The following is a 23348-nucleotide window of genomic DNA, read 5'->3' as shown; positions in this document are numbered from 1 at the left end:
ATGATTAAACAAGTCAAATTTGTATTAATTTAGATCAAGAAAAGAAGAAATCGGTTTTGGATAGGGGAAAAGCAAAAGTTATTAAATAGTCGTCCCGGTCCGTTCGTCTTCGTCTGAAGTAAGTTTATAAGTAAATAAATATTGTTAAATTATAATGTACATCTATTATAAATGCCGAATTGAATTTTAAGGAATATATGTGTAAATGTCGAATTATTATAAGCATGGGAGAATTATTTATGAGTTTGATTCGATTGAATTACGAAGTCCGAAAGCCCCGTACGAACCATAGGATTCTGATATGTGATTTCGTGTAAGACCACGTCTGGGACGTTGGCATCAATTTGAGATTTACGTGTAAGACCATGTCTAGGACATTGGCATCGTATATGACTTCGTGTAAGACTCTGTCTGGGATAGTGGCATCGATATTTGATTACATGTAAGACCATATCTGGGACGAAGGCATTGTACAAACTGTTGAGCTATTAGAATATCCTTAATGATTCCGAATGGTATAACGGGCAAAGATAAGCAAGATCGAATATGAGTTTGGTTTAAATAATTTTGGTATGTTTTAGGTTTATATGATATTCGAATGAAGAGGTAAGTTTTGATGCAATTATGTAACCATGTGAAATAACTTGTGAAAGGTGATTATATATATGTATGAGTTTAGTTATATTCAGCCAAATAGTAATAAGTGGTTAATGTCCTTATTATACTTTATTTACTTATGACTTACTAAGCTTTTCAAGCTTATTGTGTGTGTGTTTGTTCATTGTTTTATAGATTTTGGAAATGTAGTTATGAGCTCGGGGATCGTCAAGGAAGTCCATCACACTATCAACCGTTATTTCGGTATTTTAAAAGCTTGAATTATAACCCTATGGCATGTATAGGCTAGTATTTGTTTTGGTTGATTTTGAATTTGTTTATAAGCCATGCGAAAATGGCTAGAGATGATGCTTATATTTATGCATTTTCAGTTATGGTATATGTGTGTGGTGTGTTTGGTATTTGAGTTCGGTATGAAGTAATGATATATATATGGCTTATGATTAGTTCACTTTGGTAAGCTTGATATATGATTGTTGGATGTGTTTTGGTTGTGGATTGTTAGTAATGCTAATGATAATGATTTTCGGTCATGTATTAGCTTAATTTGTAAACGTAAATGATGAGTTTAATCTAATTTGTGGTTCGGCAATGGTGATTTAATCATGTAGTTAATTGTTTAGTTATATGTTAATATTGAAATTGGTTGTATTCGTTAAGTGTAAACTATGCTATACTATGGATATTTGACAATTTGATATGGTTATTTTCAATCAATTTGAAATGGTATGCTCGCATTGGTGAAATGGTTTAGAAATGGTGATAATGTGTATAAGTATATTCGGCTAAAGTATTAGACTCATATTATTGTGTAAGTGATATGGTTTATGTTATGTATTGAAGTTATCTTGGATGACCGAATATGCGGATAACTAATTGGTTATATGTATGATTTTATAAAGTGGATTGGCATGAGTTGATATGATGAGTATGTATTGAATGTGAATTGGCTATATAGGTTTGGTTGTTAAATGACAATCGAGGAAAGTGTTTCAGGTTAATTTTGCTAGCCGAAATGATAAGAAGCAAGTGGGTCTTGTGTGATAATTTGGTACAATGCATAATATGTGTAATAAACATAATTTGATTCGGCATTTGTACTTATGAATTAAAATGATTTGGTTTGATTTTCTTGATTATATTATAAACATATTATATTGGTTATATAATTAGTTAATAAGTGAATTAAATGCAGGTTTATATTCGGCTTGTAATAGGTTTAATTAATAATTTATGCCTATGAAATCATTGGTTATGAAATGATCAACTTTGCTATGATTAGGAAATGACATACTTTAGCTTATGATTAAATGGCATAATTTGTACTATCCATGTGGTTAACCTTGATAGTCGAATAAGTAAGGAATGAATTTGCTAAGTGTGTATTAATCTTGACATGGTAATTAAAGCATGTTTGGTCATGTTTTTATATCACCAATGCCGCATAAATGAATGAAAAATTTAGTAGTGAATTATGATTCGTTTGATGCTTAAATTGTACATGTGCAAAAGCATTATAATAATAGGTTTGATATTCAACTAATGGAATAGTTGTTTTGTTATATGTTCTGTATATGATACGTTTTGATACATGCTAGAGTATGTTTTAATTATACAATGTTATGCTTGTTATAATTTTAATATTCAATATTTGATTAAGTTACGAGAATTGATGTGATTGAATTTTTAGTTGTGAAATGAAATGATCATCTGTATGAACTTTGATATGATCAGTAATGCCTCGTAACCCTAATTCGGCGACGGATACAGGTTAGAGGTGTTACAAGTCACTTCCCCCAATAAAATGCAATCGTCTGCAACATTAAGGGGGTTATTTGTGGCCCCCTTTGACATATTCTTGCCCCATTCACCAATCCATCCTATTTAGCAAGTCTCATCAATGCCGAAAGACCCTCACTGCAAAATAAAAATAAATATGAACTTAGCAGATCTCCCTACCTCAACCGCCTTTTAGGCTTAAAATTTTCACCCGATTCACCATTAATAATGATAGAGTACAATATTGAATTGACACACTACATTATAAAGTCCACCCAAGGTCTTGTAAAAACCCATTTTCAACATCATTTTCTTAATGAAAGGTCATTCCACCCGATCATAAACCTTGCTCATGTCCAGTTTCAAAGCTAAGCATCCCTTTCTCCCCGTCCTCTTTTTCTTAAAAGTATGTAACACTTCATAAGCCAGGAGCACGTTATTTGTAATAAGTTTTTCATGCACAAAAGCAATTTATGCTTTATCGATGCAAAACTTAAGAATCTTTTATAATCTATTCACAATCGTCTTTGCAATAATCTTATACAACACTGTACAAAGACTAATTGGTTTGAAAATTTTTCAACTTGGTGGGATTGTCCACTTTTGGAATTAAAACAATATTCATCTTATTCAGTGTCTCCAACGTTTTACCCCATTAAAAATGTCCAGACAGAAAGCACAAACATCATTCCCAACTATATCTCAATACCTTTAAAAAAATAGAGCAGGAAAGTTGCCCTCACCCGAAGCTTTTGTAGGACCTATTGTCTTTACATCTTCATATATTTCTTCACCTTTGTATTCAGCAATCAAATCCTTGTTCATACTATTAATAAGACATGCTTTGACTCCTGACAATAAATGATCTATATTATCAATACATTTAGTCAAAAAGAGATCTAGGAAATAATTTTCTGTCGCACTCTCCATCTCAACATGTTCTGTAACCAACTAGCCCTTCTCAATTTGTAACCCATTTATCTTGTTTTGGCAACGCCTATTGGAAGCAAAATTATGGAAAAAGGTGTTATGATCTCCCTTTTTCAACCAATTTGTCCTCGCTCTTTGTTCCCAATATATTTCATCTTTCTCCACTTCCAGATTAAAATGCAATTTCACATCTATCAAATCAGCTAACACCTCATCAGTTATCTCCTGGTTAGCTAACTCCTCCAACGCCTCATCAGTTTCATGCTCCACCATGCCTCAAACCTGAATTGTTTTCCTCCACCTAAACTTCCCTTGATCAATTTTAATAAGTAGCATGCAGTGATCAGAGAAAGAATAAGGCACGTGTTTCAGAGAAAAAATTGGGAACAATTGCGCCCATTCCACTGTCACAACACCTCGATCAAGTCATTCTCTAATATTTGTCTCTGGTAGATTTCATCATTCTCATATGAACCAAGGACCTGAAAAACCAATATCCTCTCAACCGCATTCTTCCATCACTTTCCTAAATTCTTCCATTCTACCTTCCTCCCTCGAAATACCCTCACTCTTCTCATATGCAAATAAAATTTCATTAAAATTTCCACTTACAAGCCATGGTAATTCTGGGGTCTTCCGAGGTTTTTTAATAAATTTCAAAACCCCGCTTTATTTTTGCTATCATGGGCTCTATAAAACCCCATCCATCTACAAATTGGACTTCCCTGACTCTCCAGAAGCTTGATGTCAATATGAGTTTTTGAGAAACTCCAAAGAATAACCGAACAACCTACTTTCCACCTTAAACTTAAACCCCATTGCGTTCCCTCTGCCACTACATCTATTCCACACTAATAACTGCATCTTATCCTTACATTTTTCATCCTGTCAGCACTAAGCTTTGTCTCTATAGAAAAAGAAAGTTGGGGATGATAAATTTTTAACATGTGCTGAAGTCGATGAACTATCTATGGATTCCCCAAATTGCAAATGTTCCAACTGATCATTTTCATGGCATCCAGTCGGCTTACCTGTAGGGAGCCACCAATATCTATAAAGATTACACATCTTCACCTTCAATAATATTTTTCATGCGATTCAAAGAACTCGAAACTTTGGGATTCATATTTTTGGACCTAGGCCTCTTCTTTCCTTCCAATATCTTTAATTGGTTTTCTTTATGGTCATGTTTCATTTATGCTAAGCCCAACCCACTAGACACTCATTCCTCGTTAAACTCCTGTTAACTAGATAGACCTTCCAAATTAAATCCTAAAATAGGATTTATCTTTTGCCAATTATCTTTATTATTATCTACTCTAAAATTGTTCCTCAAATTTTTCCTTCCCATATTTGCCCCAAAAAATTTGTCATCTCTTTCCTCCCGGACCTAAATACTACCACCGACAGATGCCCTTCTTGACAGCACATGCAAAGAGAGATCCCACCCCAACTGCATCTCCTTTCCCCTGTGGTTGAGTCGGACAGGACAAAAGCTATCACCATGGCCTAACACACCATATATGAAACAAAGTAAAGTTAATTTCTCATATTTCAAAGTAGCATACGTATTCCTTAATGGTGAAAGAATTAATTTCTTCTTCCTCTTCAGTGGATTTCAAACATCCAATTGCACCCGAATCCTTAAAAATTTTCATTCCCCCACTCCCCTACTTGGTATCATATTCAATAATTTTGTCGATAAAGTTCCCAAATTGCCTTGCCACCACTTCCGAAAAGAAACCTGGTAGCAAATCATGCACTTGGGCCCAAAAATTCACAAACACTAAAGGGATCTGTATCAGATCCTTACCTTCCTTCAACCGATGAATGACTAACAGATGATTATTAAAAGTCCACCGGGCTTCATCTTCCACTCGCCCAATATCCACCTCATAGAAAAACTTGAACATATAGTCTTTTTTCCCCTAGATCTGAAATTTGTACCCCTCCAAGAGGATGCCAAAGGTTGGTCATAATGTTCCTCATGCCTGGGAAATGCACCACACTAGCAATTAGATAGCAGCCCACAAGACACAAGCAATACTCCACGCATCTTCTTCTCCATCATCAATACTTAAGTTCTCCATACTCCTCTCCATTTGATTTCATCACTATCCAACTAGTAAACCCAACTCAATGAAAGCCCAGAGAAACCCTAATAGCAAAATGCTAAAAACATAAAAAGTAGCAAAATAAACCAAAAACCCAAGACGTGCGCCAAGAGGCAGACTAATTTAATATATTTTGATTTAATTTTTTAAAAAAAATTACAGTTGCAATCCTAATATTTAGCGTAAACTACACAAATAATAATCGATAAATTAAAATTGATATTGCATTTCAGTCACTAATTGTTATCAGTATTGTTCCATTTTTTATCACCTATTTGTTAACTTTAGTCACCCCTTTAGGCTTTAACAAAATGATGATATGGCATTTTAACTTGAAAGGGTAAATATATATACATCTAAAAAGTTGAAAATTCATAATTTATTTTCTAAAATTAGAAAAATAATTCAAACTCACTCTGGACTTTATGGCGTCATTACAAATTGGATTAAATTTTTAATACAGTAGTTGCAAACTTGTATAAATAGACGCAAACAATAAGAATACATATATAACACCGTCCAAAAGATCTTAGAAAAAGAACAATTAATCCTCCGACCAAATAAATTTATGGAAGTATGTCCCCTACAATAAGAGACAAAACATTGGATACTCTTTTTCACTTTGGGTTTTATTTATATAATATAATATACAAGTATCTAAACTAAAGCATATGCTTATATATATATATATATATATATATATATATATATACACGTGATGATCATGACTCATGTCATTAAATTTTGTTTTAATAATTTTCATGTTAATTTTTCTACAACCTTTCATTCAAGATAATGGATTCATGCATCTAATCCGATAGCTAAAACTAGTTTATAATATATAATATATTTATTTATATTTAATGTTTGAGTCTCTATAAAAAATTAATTAAAATAAAACATAGTTATCAACAAAGTATTTTAAACCTCATAAAAATATTGCAGTTATACAAAAAAATACAAAATAGAAAACCCATTAATAAAAATATGAAATCGATTTGGATATTCGTTAATTAGAAAATAGGTTGCCACGGTATGTTTAAATGCTTCATTAGGAAAGGTTTATTTTAATGCATAAGGATTGAAGTTTTCAAAATATCATCTGTTTCTCGAATTTATTGGAAGTTTAAGTGTTTAAAGAGGTGACAAATTTAATAAAGTGGGAATGGATCGTGCATGCAGCACAATCACCTGTCAAGCAGACCTCAACATTTGCACTTAGTAGAATTTGAACCTATGCCTACAAAATATGTGACATTTATGAACATAAGCGTGCACATATAGTCTGCCTCTTCAGACACCTGACGAGACGCTCTTACTTTCTTGACAGATTTGAGAGGCAAAATTTCACTAAAGATAATACTAATCTATTGAAGAGTTAATTGGCTTTCAGTGGCCAACACTTCGAAAACTTATTTCGAAAGAATTGGCCTCCATTCAACCATATATACTATTAATTTTAGTTAAAATATTATATAAATAGTATTTTATAAGGTAAATAAGCATTTTGCATGCAACTTGACTAAGAAATTAGTAGCAAACAGGGAATTGAGTTTGGATAAACAACGTGGACTATCTCTCTATTAGGTAGTTGTCAATGGCCTTTTGACTCCAACCATCTTACATTCTTACCAAATTGAATGTGTGTTTTAAATTCTCAACCGATCAAAATATAAATTTAAAAGAGAAAATTTGAATTGGACTTTATATACAAAATGCTATATCAGCTAACAAAGTGATGAATTCAACTACACTAAATTCGGTTAACATCAGTTTTGGATTTGATTCATGGACTCATTAAATTAATAATAATAATAATAATAATAATAATAATAATAATAAAACTAAGAAAATGATGAACATTTGCTTTAACTAATAAATTATACTATTTTTGCTTAAAATAAAATAAAATCACAAACTCAAAGATTTCTTTTTTTTTTTTGAATTTGGTTAAAATCAATTACAAATTCTACTAATTAAATAAAAATTAACAATCTTGAGTTCGGATCATATTTGTAAGATAGATGAGCCGATAATTTTCATTGTGTGATCCAATTTCACATTTAATATATTTTTATACTATATTAAGAATGGGGAAGAGAGATAACACTATTTGAAAATGAGTATTTGATAAAAGTTTTAAACTCCACTCCATTTAAGTCGACAAATCCAAATATATTAAATTTATAATAAATCAATCTTTTAATTACATTAATTGTTCCCTTTACTATTGGGTGCTATTTATGAAGGGTTTATTTCAAATTAAAAATTGATGAAATCAATTTAAATTCAAATATGGTTTTATTATAAAATTTAATAACTCAAGTTTGTTGAGTTAGAATTTAAATTAATCCAAGCTTAAAATATTCAAATAAGAAATTTGAGAATAAGTTGAATAAAATTCAAAATGATTTAAACTGCAATCACCAAATAATTCAAATCCTCAAAATTAACCCAATCCACTCAATTAAAAGATGCAAAATAACAAGATTGAGTGGTATCTAATACGACTTTCATGGTTGTTTATATCTTTATAGTTCATAAATGATATTGATGATTGTGTTAACAAGTAGATGGAACCCAATTCCCAATCCGATTATATAAAGATAATGGTCATTAAGTTGGAAGATTATTTTTCTACTAAAATATAAATATGCTTCAAATATTACTGCTGATTTATTAATTGAGCATTTTTTTTGATAAAATATTAATTGAGTATTAAATAACAATGGTGAGTTCCTCCCTAATTAGGACCCTCACCCTTCTCGGTTCAAATACCACAAGCAGATTGGTGGCATTTATATCTTCCGTCTATGGTCCATCATCCGTCTTCTTCTTAGGCTCTATTGCTTAATTCCATTAAAAAACCAATGACTAATCGTATATTCATTCTTTATTTTAGTTAATTATAGTTACTTTGATACCCTAATCCAATTAACCCAACTTTAATTTCTTCTACAATAAAATTTTAATTTTTCATAATTTCAATTTAATATAAGAATTAAAAGCAAGTATAAAAGGGCTGTAAATTTAGAGGGGATAAAATGGAAGTAAATACAAATTAATTCTCATTTCCAAGCCACACTACATTACCAATTGTAGGGATAAATATCAAAACAATATATCAATTTTGATCTAATATGCAATGTTATACATAAAATTCTGATTTAATTCAATTTTTATAAATCATCGACACCATTTTATGTTTACGTGTTGCATACACAAATAATTATATTTATCCAATATAAAAATAAGTTGACGTAGTTATTCCTTTAAATATATATAATTTAATCTAAATCAAAGTTTCAAATGTACATTTGAGCTACCGCTAATGATTCATATATATAATTGCACAAAATCAAAATTGATGTATCAAATTACACATTGAGCGAACCTCATGTATGATTTTGAATTTTATCCCTTCGTTATATCATTATATTAACCAACAGTTACATTCCGTACAGTTAATGAAAGTAACTTTTGGGTTTCAAATATTTAAATTTAAATTTTATTATTATATGCTATAATAATTTAATTTTAGATTACTCGATACCGTAGTTATAATACATTTAAGTGCCTTTGAATTTAGGGCAAAGGGCTAATTAATAAAATAACTATCAAGTGGGAAATTGGAAAGAAAAAAAATGTTGCTCTTCTATATATCTTGTAATTTAAATATTCCTAAAGCCGCCCTAGTCCTAGAGCTAAAGACTTTACACGCTTTCTTTTCCCCCCTTTTTTTTCTTTCTAATTATATACGTATGTTGTAGGGTTAATCAGAGCTTAATTTTAGATTCAACTATATATAAATATTAAGGACAAAAAAGAAAAACTATCTACAAATTTTAGTCATTCCTGGAACTAGGGCTCAAAAGATTTTTTTTTTGGATTTTTATAAATTTAGTTGAATTTCAATTTAATTAGTCTTTAAATTTAGGGAAATATTTAGTACATTATCCGTAAATATTTGGACTCGAGTTAAACAAATGTCCTTTAGAGTATAGTAAAATATTAAAATATATATTAAAAGTACTTTTCCTCTATTTTCCTCCCTTATCCATTTATTTTAACGTAGTTTTTATGTTTTCCATTTGTTAAAACTAGTCCCTATACTTTTATTTTTTTTGAGTGAGGCGAGCTTGTGGACTAGTTTTAAGAAATGGAAAACATAAAAAAACTATTTTAAAAGAAATGAAGAAGGAAGGAAAATAGAAGAGAATGGAAAATAAAGAAAAGTTAAGAAAACATAAAAGGAAAAAAAATTAAATTGCTCAAAATGAAAAAAAATATAGGAACCAATTGTAGAATTTAACCTAAAATTTTCGTTTGAAATGGTGATTTAACGTGCTACGTCAGCTTACCTTTACACTGTTAATGACAATTAACAGCTCAGTGACTAAAATGTTACAACATGATAACGTAAGTGACTAAAACGTAATATTTCAAACATAAGTGACTAAAATGTAACCTAGGGCAAACAAAAGTGACTATTTTGATAGCTTACCCTAAAATAAATTCACTATCAGAGCATCAAATATTCACTTTTAATTTTATTCGGTCCTATTTGATTTTTGGTTCATAATATAAAAAGCCACATTATCCTAATTCAACTTAATTTATTTTTCTTATTTAATTTATAATTAGTTTATAATTTTAATAAAAAAACTATTATCACTTTTTATTTAAATATTTTGATGTATAAAATGGATATTTATTATTTGATTTACTATATGATTAAAAGGTTCTCCTGGATAGAGTGGGATGGGATGACATTATATCATTCACTTTTGTATCAACTATGGATGTTGAAAACTTACATGTATACGGATATGTGGATTATATCTATAAATGTTTCAACATACATTTATTCATATATATATATATATATATATATATGCATATGCATATGCATATATAAAACATATTTGTTTTTTACGGAATATAAATCATATTAATTTTAATATATATTAAAAATATCTAATGAGTGATCGAAAGAAGTGGAAGTAGATTTTTTTCTCTAAATATTTGGATCAAACTCGAATATTGGAATTGACATTGTTAGAGGACTTAACTTGAATATCAACCTCAGATAATAAAACGGACAAAAATTTTTGTTATTATATAAAAAGAATCAACAACTTAAAAAAAATATATATATATATATATATATATATAATTAACTCTGTCTTGATATGTCAATGAAATCTTAACTTATTGATTAAGATAAAAATTTATATCTTTGAGTAAGGAAATTGAATTCCATTATATACATATGGGTTTAATCCTATTTTTGTTAACGATATATATTTATATTTCTAATTTGATTTTTCCATCTTAATAAGAATACACAATATATTTCGAAGGACTAAATTAGTTATATATGTCGAAATGGTTTGTTAATTGGACATATAGATTGATTTTTTTGAAAATTTAAAGAAATAAACCATTTTTGGAGAGAGTGTGTGAAAGCGGATCCAATTAGACATAACGCTTCTAATGGGGCACACATTCCCTGACATGTCAGCAAAAAGCCCACCTAACTAGACGAGTTTTCACACACTCTCTTTAAAAACAACTTATTTTCTTAAATATTAAAAAAACCTATTTAATTAATTAATAAATTTTTTTGACAAATATGTATATTTGGAAGAGAGGGAAAAGGAAGTGATAAAATGCAAATTACGGGAACTCAAGAAAAAGAAATAAAACCAAAAAAAGAAATTGGGAAAAGAGGGAAAAGGAAGTGATAAAATGCAAGTTACGGGAACTCTAGAAAAAGAAATAAAACCAAAAAAAGAAATTGGGAGAAAAAGTCAAAGGGTCAAAGTTGAAAACCCTGTTGGGTGTTGCAATTTTGCTAACCATAATTACAGTCTATCAGGCTTAGGTGTTAAATTAATTAAATAATTAAAAACCCAAGTTCCCATTGCGGCTTTGCTCTCTCTCACATGCTTACCTTTACCTCCATTTTCAACCCCCCCAATCTCCTTCTATAAAACCCCACTTCTCTATATTCCCTCTCTTCAATTCATTTCTCTCTCTATTTCTTCTTCTTTCCCTCTCTGCCTCTTCAAAACATATTCAGAAACCTTTTGTCTTTCACTCAAAAATTCATTAAAAAATGGATGTTCGGGGAAGGGATTGTGTCCCAAAAGCTCAAAGTAGTGAGGAGGATCAGATGGAGTTGAGAAGAGGTCCTTGGACTGTGGAAGAAGACTTCAAGCTCATCGATTACATTGCCACACATGGCGAAGGTCGATGGAACTCTCTTGCTCGTTGTGCAGGTAATGATACTAATGCTAATACTAATAATACATGTATGTCACCATAATTGATGCATGTTTATTGGTCGGCCCCCTTTTTCTTTTAGGGGTTTTGGTGATATCAACATGTGGCCTAGCTTTTTTCCCATCTATATATACATATAGTACAAGTTGATCCTCGACTAGTTGATTTTCAACTTTTGTTTTGGGGTCTTGTTTTCTTCTTCATGTCCTTTCCTTGATGGAAAAAAGCTACTATTTGGAGGCTTTTTTTTTTAAGCTTTGAATGTGAGGTTGATGATGATGAACTCAATAGATATATAAAGACCCTTGTGTTATTTCCGAAAATAGCTTTACCAAAAGCTTGTATTAATCTAAACAGGTCTCAAAAGGACGGGAAAAAGCTGCAGATTAAGATGGTTGAATTATCTTCGACCTGATGTTCGACGTGGGAACATTACTCTTGAGGAACAACTTTTGATTCTTGAGCTTCATTCACGCTGGGGAAACAGGTTATTTGATGTTTTATTCTTTCAATTTATGGTTCTTTTTTTTATTTGAATTTACAGAGATCAATTTTTATGGGGTTTTCTTTTTATTGGTGGGTGAAGATGGTCCAAAATCGCCCAACATTTGCCTGGAAGAACCGACAATGAGATAAAGAACTACTGGAGAACCCGTGTCCAAAAACATGCCAAGCAACTTAAGTGCGACGTCAACAGCAAGCAATTCAAAGACACCATGCGTTACCTTTGGATGCCTAGGTTAGTGGAAAGAATCCAAGCTGCCAACGCTGCCTCATCCACCTCCACCACCGCCGTTAATACCGCCGTCGTGGGTACGGAACCAATGGTGTTTCCCGATGACCACCACCTTGGGGGCGGCGCACAACAAGTGACCTCCTCAAGTAATAATAATTACACCCTAGAGAATTCCAGCACAACTGCAGCCTCATCGGACTCATTCGGGACACAAGTTTCACCGGTTTCGGATTTCACTGATTATTACAGCAACATCTCCATCAATCATAACCCTAATCCAAACTGCTTCGAAGCTGGTAATTACTACAACAACGGCTTAGATTTTCAGTGTTTGGAGCAAAACAACCCCTGGCTGGATACCGTGGATGGTTCAGACAGTATCTTCGACGCTGAGGATCTTTACTTCTTACAGCAGCAATTCAATTTTAACATGTGAAATAAAATAAAATAAAAATCTCGAAATACACTAATAAACGGTGAGAGGTAGAATGAAATTACGAAAAAGAAAAAATCAGAATAATAATATAGTTTAGAACACATAGGACTAGTCTAATTGTGGATCACTTAAATTAGGTTGTATTTTGTCACTCTGTCTTTTCTTTCGATTTTTTATTTGGGAGGGGTCACAAAACTTAATTGTAATGCTTTCTTCTTCTTCTTTTTATTTAAATTTAAATCCCATTCATTCATATTAACTTATTTCTTCTTAATATTATTCAATTATAAATAGCAAATAATGGGTAGATGTGAATAATTGGTTCCACCATATATTAAGAGTCATAATGATCATAAGACTTTGCATTATATTTATAATCACTTTTGAGAGCTTGTTGTTGTCCATGGGGCATGAACCATTTAGATTATTACCAAAGCTTAAGCCTAGTTATTTATTAGTAAATGAAACGTGGCGGAATATGATTTGTCTGCTTACCCATTTTTATCTCCTTTCAAGTGAAAAGAAATTAAAGTACAATTGCGAACCTCCATTAACTTAGTTTTGTGTTTTTTTAGTTTGCCGTCGTACGGATTTAGTTTTTCTTTTTCTTTTTCGCCTTCATCCTGTTTAACCGTACAAAGGTTTTAATGTAAAATTCCTTTCACACTTTGAAATTTTTACTTTTATTATAAAGGTCAATCCTTGCCCTTTTTTATTTATTTTTTTATCTCTACAATTACTTATAAAAATATATAAAAGCATGGGATAGCTTAATTAAAGTTAGTAGGGTATTTTTGGCAATTTTAAAATATTTTGTGGGTGTGTTAATGGCATTATAACCCCTCCAACTTTTTCAAACAAATTAATTAATTTCTTTTGAATTTTTTGCACCCATTGAGCCCATAATTTAATCTGATTAAATAGATCATTTGATTGATACTGACCGTTATTATTTAACATCACATTGACATTGTCACATTAACAATCAACATTGACGTGACACTGTCACATAAACAATTGACGATGGTGTAGCATTGTCGTGTCAACAATCGATATTTGTTGTGACACTGATTACATAGGCATTATTGTTAAATACTAACTATCATCATCAATCAGAGAACCAATCCAAACTCTCGAGAAACAAATTAATTGTTTTTTTTAAATTCAAAATTTTATAATACCATGAAGTTTTTTTATGAAATAAAGTGTTGATAGTTTTATAAAATTTGACACAGAAACGAATTTATGTTAATGAAAAGCTGAATTTGGAATTTTAGAGCTCTTCTTTTATGCCACATATAATTCAAGTCGGCAATAATTACACCCACACTAAAATTAAAGCTGATTTAGATTATTTCTGTATAATTCTGAGTTAAAGTATTTTTATGTTAACAATTTTTCTGGTAAAAATATTGTGTTATAGGATCTAATAGATTAGATTCGATATTTAACAAATCCACCATCTATAGTCGATTATAAAAGAAAATTTTGTTTTATGTATTTTCAACATAATTTGAGTTAATATGGATTTTTGATGGGTTAATCTCAATTTAGATAATTTTAAATTTAAATTATTTTAGACATTCAACCTAAATTTTCTAAATTTAGTTTTCTTTGCCTAGATGTTAACATTTTGTTATACGTTTTATTGGTACTAACATGACTTACCTTATTTATTATCTTTTTTTGTCATTTTATAATTTGTATAGTTTTATCATTGTAATTCAATTCTAAATTTATTTATCTAAAATAAAATTATTATATTAATCATATATAAATATAAATATCATATTTAATAAAAGATTTATTCTGATTTTGATAAAGCAAAGCGAGCGAGCATAATCAAATCATTATTAATAAAGTTTTATTTAATTTAACTGTTAATCAAATTATAATTATTTGAGTTAATTTAAATTTTAAAAAAATTATGCTTCTATGATTTTAGTGCTTTTGATAGTATAAAAGAAATGCTTTAAGTCGAAAAATATTATTGTTATGTTTTTACTTGAATGAAGTGGTAATTAAAATTCTTATTAGACACCTATTTGATACGGATTTAGTTGATATTTGCTTACATGAAATAATATATTCTTTTGTTTTTTGTACAAGAATAAAAGAAAAGGAAGTGGCACATGCCAAGCTAACGCGAAGGTGAAGCACGTGATGGAATAGTGTAATGAGGCGGATTGGCATGGCGGCCGTGCGGGACAAGTGGTAGAAGCCACCGATGTGGTCCCATCCGGCTATCAGTTTGATAAGGTGACACGTGTCTTACTTTTCAATGAACAAAGGTGGGGTATGTGTTCTATCATCAATGTTCATTATTGGGATTAAATTGAAGTATTTATTTTAATTTGAAGTAAATGGATACAAAGATTTAGAGTTTATAAACAAATATAATAAAATTACCGTAAAATATTAACAAATTTGTAAAATATTTGAACTTATTAACAATTTTAAAACTAGTCATAAAATACAAAAATATACTACCAATTTACTAAATACTAACCTTGTCTATACATTATAATTTGTGTCCAAACCATTCATTTGACACCTATCTTAATCAAAGCTCTCTTTTCTTATGATATTTTATAAGAATAGTATAATTTTAGTTTTAGTCCTAAACTTTGATATCTATGTCTATATACTTATTAATAAAAGGTTTCTTTTTTGTTTTTAACATTTTAAAAAAGTTAAATATTAATTTTAGTCCTCTAATATCTTTAGATTTGAGATTTAATCTCTATCCTTTAATTTTTAATATAATTTAATTTTAATATTTTTATAATGTTATTAATTAGTCCAAATAATTAATACTATTAACTTTTGATCAAAAGATTACATGATTATATATAATTTGAATACCTTATTAATATTAGAGACTCACATGCGGTTTCCCATTTATTTTAGGTTAATTTGCTTCATTTGTTTTTTACATTATAAGATAATGGTCAAAATTTTGGCCCTAAACTATTCTAAAGCTTGAGGTTTAATCTATTTACTTTAATTTTTAACATAATTCGATCCTCTACTTTTATAATATTATTAGTTAGTCTAAATAATTAATATTGTTAACTATTTCAATCAAAATGATGACGTCATTTTTTTCTCAACAACACCATCTCAATAGAAAAACAATTATTTTATCATGACAACGTCGAAAGGTTGTTTTAAGAAAAAACCACAATCAATATTGTCAACATTATTATTATATGATTATCAAATGAATATTTCTTAAAAAATTTCAAAATGTCACACTTAAAAAGTTAATGGAAGAACTTCAATGGTGGTAAGAACTGGATTTGAATTTTTAACTCCCAAAAGTAGAGGATCATATTCCTGAAAATAAAAATAGGGAGATTGAATTCAAAATGTACGAAAGTGTATAGGGATTTAACCTTGAAGCTTTTAATCTATAATTTGACACAAACAAACAATTAAACCGAATGCAAAGTATAGACCGGGAATCATACTAGTATAAATTTATAATAATATTTTAAACATATGAAAAATAATATAAAAATACAAAATATTCTCTTTTTTTTCCTTTCAAAACTTTTCCCTTTTCATCTTTTTCTTCTACTTTTGCCTTCCTTTCTATGTTTGATATGGTTGGAAATAAAGAAAAAATGAAGTGCATACGTGGGTTACATTTCTTAGGTTGATGAAAGTAAGAACATAAGAATGTATTCTGGGCTTAGAATTTGAGATTACATGCAAAAATAAACAATAAATATCCAATCCCAAGAGCAATGCAAAGAGACGAGAGACAAGTGGAGTCCATGATAGAGAACTTAGCTTAACCACCACTCATCTTCGCCAAGTTTACCTTTCTGCCTTCCTAGTCCCTAAAGTTGAATGAATCTCTGATTGTTGTGAGAGTGATGGATAGTTCCAGGTGGAGACCTAGGTGGCATGTATGTAATTAATTAGCATTGTTATCTAATGATGGATCCATCCCCCTTATGAATTCCATTCCTTGTTGACTACTTAGACGGTGTGCGGAGGGTTACTGTTGCGAAAGCTACCTTACAAATTATACCAATATTTAGTTTCCATTTTCACTCTTTCTTTCGGAGGGCTGCTACCTAAAATTACTGTAGTGGCTATTATATATTTTGTTTCTTCTATTAAAAGAATAGATAAATTAATCCTTATACACTAGATCAAAGAATAAATAAAATATGGTAATTCTATTATTACAGTTGTGTGACCCGAATCATTGTTAAAGAAATAAAATATAGTGGCAAAACAAAGGGATCTATGTACGGACCATGCTGCATAGTAAAATCCGTATAGAACTTCACTTCTTTTTAACATTGACTAGAATAAAACTTTTTAATCTTTAAATAGATGTTAAAACTCCTATTGTATCATTCGTTTTTCAATATTAGTGAATATCTCTTCCTCTACCCGTGATTTTTCCCGAAAGAGTTTTCACATAAAATCTGTGTGTTTTATTTTATTTTCTTATTGCTTTGCGATCGTTCTATATTACCATTATCGACATTTATTATAACATCTGACATAAATATACCTATGATAATACTACTTATAACCTGATATTAATGTGGGAATGTTACACTTCTGTTAAAAATTTCATCCGTTTCTATTGTAAAAAATGTGGTTTTTGTACGTCAACATGAGGTAAATGTGGCACACCACATGTTATTGTATGGTTATTCTGTCAATCATGTCAGTTTTTAAAAGTACAGATGAATGAAATTTTTAACAAAAATGACCAATTTACTTTTTAATCTAACGTGACTCCTAATATATAGGTCTCCATGATACTTTTATCTATCAAGTCCATTTATGTATTTTTTTTTATATCTTAACCAGTCAAAAATTTAATTCAATTGATATAAATTTTAATTTAATTTAATCAAAAGAACTTGTCTAATCAATATTTAAATAGACATAAATTTTAAACAAATTACCTTAACAAATAAAACCCAAAAAACCTGAAATGATCCGAAATTAAAAATAATTCATAATCCAATTTAAACCCAACATAACTTCTATTAGTTACAACTTACAAGTATACACTTCTTATCCTTTTTCCATATAAGTGAAATATGAATTTTATTTCTATGGTCTAATAGGTCAACAAAATCCCTCCCACCTGCTTACATTTTTCTTTCATCACACGTAACTCCCGACGTCAGATGTTATGTCAAAAAAAAACTGTTTAAATAATATAAGAACAATTACATTATAGCAAAAATATGAAGCATACGTACAATATATAATGTGAAACAAGGTGCTTTCTTCTCTCTCTTTTTACTTTGAAAAGAAAAGTACATGGTTTCACATTGTGATTGATTAAAAAAAGGAATTAAGTGGAATATACTAATAGCAGCAAGTGAGGTTTGACAGAATAATTTGACTTTCAGTTTTGGATTCCATGAATGTAGTTGTGGAAAGCAATCCTTTTCAAGTACTCCTATAATCCTCATAGCATTAGGCAATTTGATGGAGTTTCAACTAGGAATGAAACAATGTGAGTGTATGTGTAGCAAGGTAGGTTTGTAGGTCATACATACGCATTGCCAAATATGTGAAGAAGACCTTTCCAACCCGTAAGAAATAAAGCAAGTGCTCATTCATGTTGGGGTTCCACTATAGGTAACTACATACTTTGCTACTTTGCCTTTTTCCTGTTTCTCTAACTATCACAATAACTCAATCTTAGGGAATTACAACTATGCTTTTCAATGGCTACGCTAGCTATGTCCGCCTGATTCCCGAATAAAAATAATAATAATTCTGAAAATATATAAGAAAAACAGAATTTTAAACATTTCTTAAACCCACAACTCTTATGTAGTTAGATTCCTCATCTTCTTCTCTCTCCTCCATTCTTAGAAATAGCGGTGAGATTCATACCCAAAGTCCATAAAGTAAACCACAGATCAAGACAAGAAATACATAAGAACAGCAAACAGTGGGTTTTGATATTTAATTTCTTTAATTTTTTAGCTCAAATAATGTTTGGGTCCGTTAAACCTTGGGCCAACATAAGGGTTTTTTTTTTCATTTCGACCCAAGGCTGATTAGCAAAAACTAGTTCAAATGGGTTTTTTACCAATTGGCGGTTAACTATGGAGCCGCTGTTTTAAACAACAATTCATGACCTATTCAGCTTTTTATCTTATCCGGACCGATTTACCAACCCATCTGGTCCGGTTTCAAAAACCAGGAGAATATTAAAATTGTCCATTATAGAATTTCGTGTGTTGGTATGATGATCAGGGTATTCACCTTCTCAGATGTGGTCTGGGCTTGAGTCGCACTTATCGCGTTGCTATTAAAACTTTTATCCTTCTCTTATAATTCACACAAAAAAATTTGTCCATTATAGGCTTTTTTTACTTCAATAATACAAAAAAAAATTTAATAACTTAAATGATATGCCTATGAGATTATTTACCAAAATGGTACATTTGCTACAGTAGTCTGTTGGTGCCACCTAATAAATTGGTGACCCTAGACTAAAAAAAGCTTTTAAGGTGTCATGTGGCGACACCAAACTTCAAAAAGGTTAAATTCCTTCATAACCTCTTCTTATTCATATTTTCTTTTATTCTCCTTCAACACCAAAATTAGAAAGGTATAGTCCAAAAAGATTTTTCTACCAAAAAGTATTTTTGTAAAAATTCAATTCAACTGAAATAAATTTTATTTATTTTAGTAGAAATAATTTTTTCAATTTATTTTATTCAGTTGGAATACTTTTTAAAAATAATTTTACAAAAAATTATTTGAACAAAAAATTTATTTTTCAAAAGCGAATAAAATTTATTTCAGTTTTAATTGACTTTTTACAAAAATGCTTTTTGATAGAAAAACTTTTGGACTAATTGGTAATAAGTCTCTATTTTTGGTGTTGAAGAAAATAAAAGAAAATAATAAATAAAAGGGTTATGAAGCAATTTAACCTTTTTGAAGTGTGTGGCACCCTAAACGTTTTTTCTTCTCCAATCAATTAAAATAAAAAAATTTATATATTAGGTCCCTGAATATTTTAGGTCATCACATTTCAATTTAATGTTGCCAATTAATCGATGACACTAGCGAACACTTGTAACAAACATACTATTTTCATAAATAATCTCATAGGCATTCAATTTAAGCTATTAATTTTTTTGTATTATTGAGGTAAAAGAGCCTCCATTATACCTTATTGTTTTGATACTCAACATTGAGTGGATTGTTTAAACCAAAAAAAAAAAAAATCGAATATTCTATTTTAACAATCAATTACATTAAATTTTAATTGACAAAATAGTTAACACAATTTTTCTGAAAATATTAAAAAGTACAAAAAGATCGAAGTATAATTTCTTCTAAAATAAGCATTCTATGTTATCTTTTTAATAATTATATTTCATAATTTTTTATTAAAATTATAATTTAGCCATTTAAAATTAAAAGTTTAGTTATGAAATTCAATAAAATAATAGTGACAACATTCGATCAAGAATTATAACACAATGTAAATTTACCATTAAACCCCCAAAAACAATTACAAATATCAATCAAATACCCATTTTGACCCCTATATAATAAGTAAATTATCAATTTGGTATCTTGGGAAAATGTTTGGTACCTATTACTCTATTAGATATTTCCGTTAAGAAAAATCATGTGGTTTCAAAACCCAATCAAATGGCAACATTTGGACAACTAAACCATGTCAATTTAATGACATAATTTCCAAATAATCATAATAAGTAAGATATTTTATGAACGAAATGTTAATGAAATAATTAACAATTTTATTTTCCTTATCCATCAGTTTGCAAACGCATAGTTCATGGGTTTTGTGTATTCAAGTTTGACACTTATTATCACTACACCAAAATAGGCTTTTCGCGGCGTTTTTTCAGGGCTATAGCGGCGTTTTTTAGCGCCGCAAATACTTTTACCGGCGCTTCGATAAGCGCCGCAAAAAACGCCGCTACTGCCTACGTCGCTAACTTTAGCGTCGCTTTTTGTAATAAACGCCGCAAAAGATAAAGACCTTCTACGACGTTTCTTTTATCGTGCCACTATAGAATACCGTCTTTAGCGGCGCTTACACAGAAACGCCACTATAGGTGGGAGTCTTTCGCGGCGCTTATGCAAAAAATGCCACTACAGATCGGGTTTCTTTACGGCGTTTGTCTGAAAACGCCACAATAGATATCTCGCTCTACTGCGCTTATACAAAAACGGCACTATAGATCGGGTCTATAGCGGCTTATACAAAAACGCCACTATAGCTCGGTTCTATAGCGGCGCTTATACAAAAACGCCACGATAGCTTTCGGTTCTATAGCGCGCTTATACAAAAACGCCACTATAGATATGTTTCTTTACTGGCTTATAAAGAAACGCCACTACAGATATGGCTCAGATCGGCTTATGCAAAAAACGCCACTATAGATTGGAGTTTTTTGCGGCGCTTATACACAAAACGCCACTAGAGATTGGTGGCTTTAGCGGCGCTTATGCATAAAACGCCACTAGAGGCGGGTTCTTTAGTGGCGCTTATCCAATAAACGCCGCTAATTTTGGCAGATTTGAAAAGTTTTTTTTTATATTTTCAGCCCTCCTGTAAAAAAAATCAGAAGAAACCAAATCTAATCCAGCCAAAAGTAATACATGTATATAATATTTAAAATAAATGTCAATAAATAAAATAAAATTCGTATTATTCTTACAAAAATTGTAAAAGTTAAAATGATAAAACTAAAGTTAAAATTGAAGTATATTTACACGATAGTCTAAGACGACGGTGGTTGCGACTGGTTAAACATCTTCATCATATTCGAAGTCTGTCATTGGAGTTCATCGAACTTTTAAGTCGCTCGCTTCCTTCATTTTAGCCTCTGATTCCCTCGCTGCAGCCTCTGCTTCTCTCGCTGCTGCATCTGCTTTAAGCTGCTGTTGGAGTTCTTCATACTTTCGTTGAACCTCAGCTTCTCTCGTTGCCGCATCTGCTTTAAGTTGTAGCTGGAGTTCTTCATATCTTTTTTGAACCTCAGCTTCTCTCGATGTTGCCTCCGCTTTTAGTTGTGTAATTTGTTCACTTGTTGTCGCTTGCATCTGAACTAGCTGGACTCTTAACCTTTGAACTTCAGCTTGAGCTTCACTCCCCGAATGCATGTATCGTTGCGAGCTGGATCCAAAATATGTGGATGGGCTAACGAAAGATCCTTGAAATCGAACCCGACCGTACCTTTCAGGACCCAAAACTTCAGTGATAATCCGGTTATCAATGTCGTCAATATGAACAGAACTATCACTTGAAGCAATCGCTTCAGATCGCCTTTTGTCCTTCGCTTTTCCTAAAAATAAATGACATAGTTAAGAACGCAATATATTAAAAACAAATGCAACATAACTTAACAATATTTGCATTACAATAAATGAAATAAACCATTAGAACAGTAAAATAATTAAAACAAGTCAAATTGTATTAGCTTAACGTACCATAATTTCTGCGACTTCAGAGTCATAGGGTTTCCATCTTTCTTCCTATGTGTAATGTCAAAAGTTGAAGGCGCCCAACTTTTGACCCGACAAGACTTCTTACAATACAAGAGTAAAAATATTATTTGATATAAAGTAATAAATATCTACCAAGTACCATATAAATCCTACTTACCTCTACTTTGAGCTACACACGCAAAACTTCTCGACCCAAATTGCAATGCGTGAATTTTGTTTCTCCCTACTACTTGTTCCAACTCGTTCACGATCCTACGTTATGAAATTATTAGTACGTTCATTATTAAATACTATAAACCAAAATAATTACAAGATTTTTGTAGTAACACATACCTCTCCTTTCTTCGATGTCCAAAATCTAACGACCTCTTCCCACTGGTACCTAAGCATTCCCGGCGGGACATTTTGTAATTTCTCGTCGAGTATTGTTTTTGTCTTAAAATAGTCTTTCTTTAATGTGCTCTTATGGTCTCTCCACCTTTTTCCTAATGCCTTCTTTAGATAAGCATCGGAGACCTCTAGAGCAAATCTCGCCTACAAAAAACACGTTTTGTTTTTAGCTTAAGAAAGGAAATGTAAACGAAACTTAAACCCAAGTATTATAAATGACATACAGTAAACATTAAAATTAAAGGCTAAACCCTAGCTAACTCGTAAAATTCATGCAAATCCGAAGGCAAAAACCAAGCATTGTAACATTCAAATTATCAATACGTGTGAACCATAAACCATAAACATCAAGTCAGTAAACAAGAAATTTGATCATTAATACATCTTATAAGTCGTAAACCTCGCATTAAAACTAACATGTAAACTCAAACCCTAAACCCCATTCCTCAAGCCCTAAACCTAAATCCAAAACCCTAAACATAAAATTATAATCCTAAATTAATAAACATTATGTATCAAACCTTAAAACCCCAAACCGTATGCAACAAAACTAAAATAT

The 23348-nt window shown here is 30.6% G+C and overlaps 1 protein-coding gene across 1 annotated transcript; it reads left to right on the top strand.

Annotated features, from left to right (window-relative positions):
• Positions 1 to 11459: 11459 nt before the first annotated feature.
• Positions 11460 to 13160, top strand: LOC105776584 (transcription factor MYB108). Its single transcript, XM_012599314.2, has 3 exons — positions 11460 to 11725; positions 12087 to 12216; positions 12316 to 13160. The coding sequence occupies exons 1-3, from the start codon at positions 11563 to 11565 to the stop codon at positions 12899 to 12901; spliced, it is 879 nt and encodes a 292-aa protein (XP_012454768.1). The 5' UTR covers positions 11460 to 11562; the 3' UTR covers positions 12902 to 13160.
• The last annotated feature ends 10188 nt before the right edge of the window (positions 13161 to 23348 follow it).

Source organism: Gossypium raimondii, chromosome 10 (genome assembly GCF_025698545.1).
Source record: "Gossypium raimondii isolate GPD5lz chromosome 10, ASM2569854v1, whole genome shotgun sequence".
NCBI classification, from domain to species: Eukaryota; Viridiplantae; Streptophyta; class Magnoliopsida; order Malvales; family Malvaceae; genus Gossypium; species Gossypium raimondii.
The sequence above is the reverse complement of the archived record's forward strand: the minus strand, read 5'-3'. Positions and strand labels throughout refer to the sequence as shown.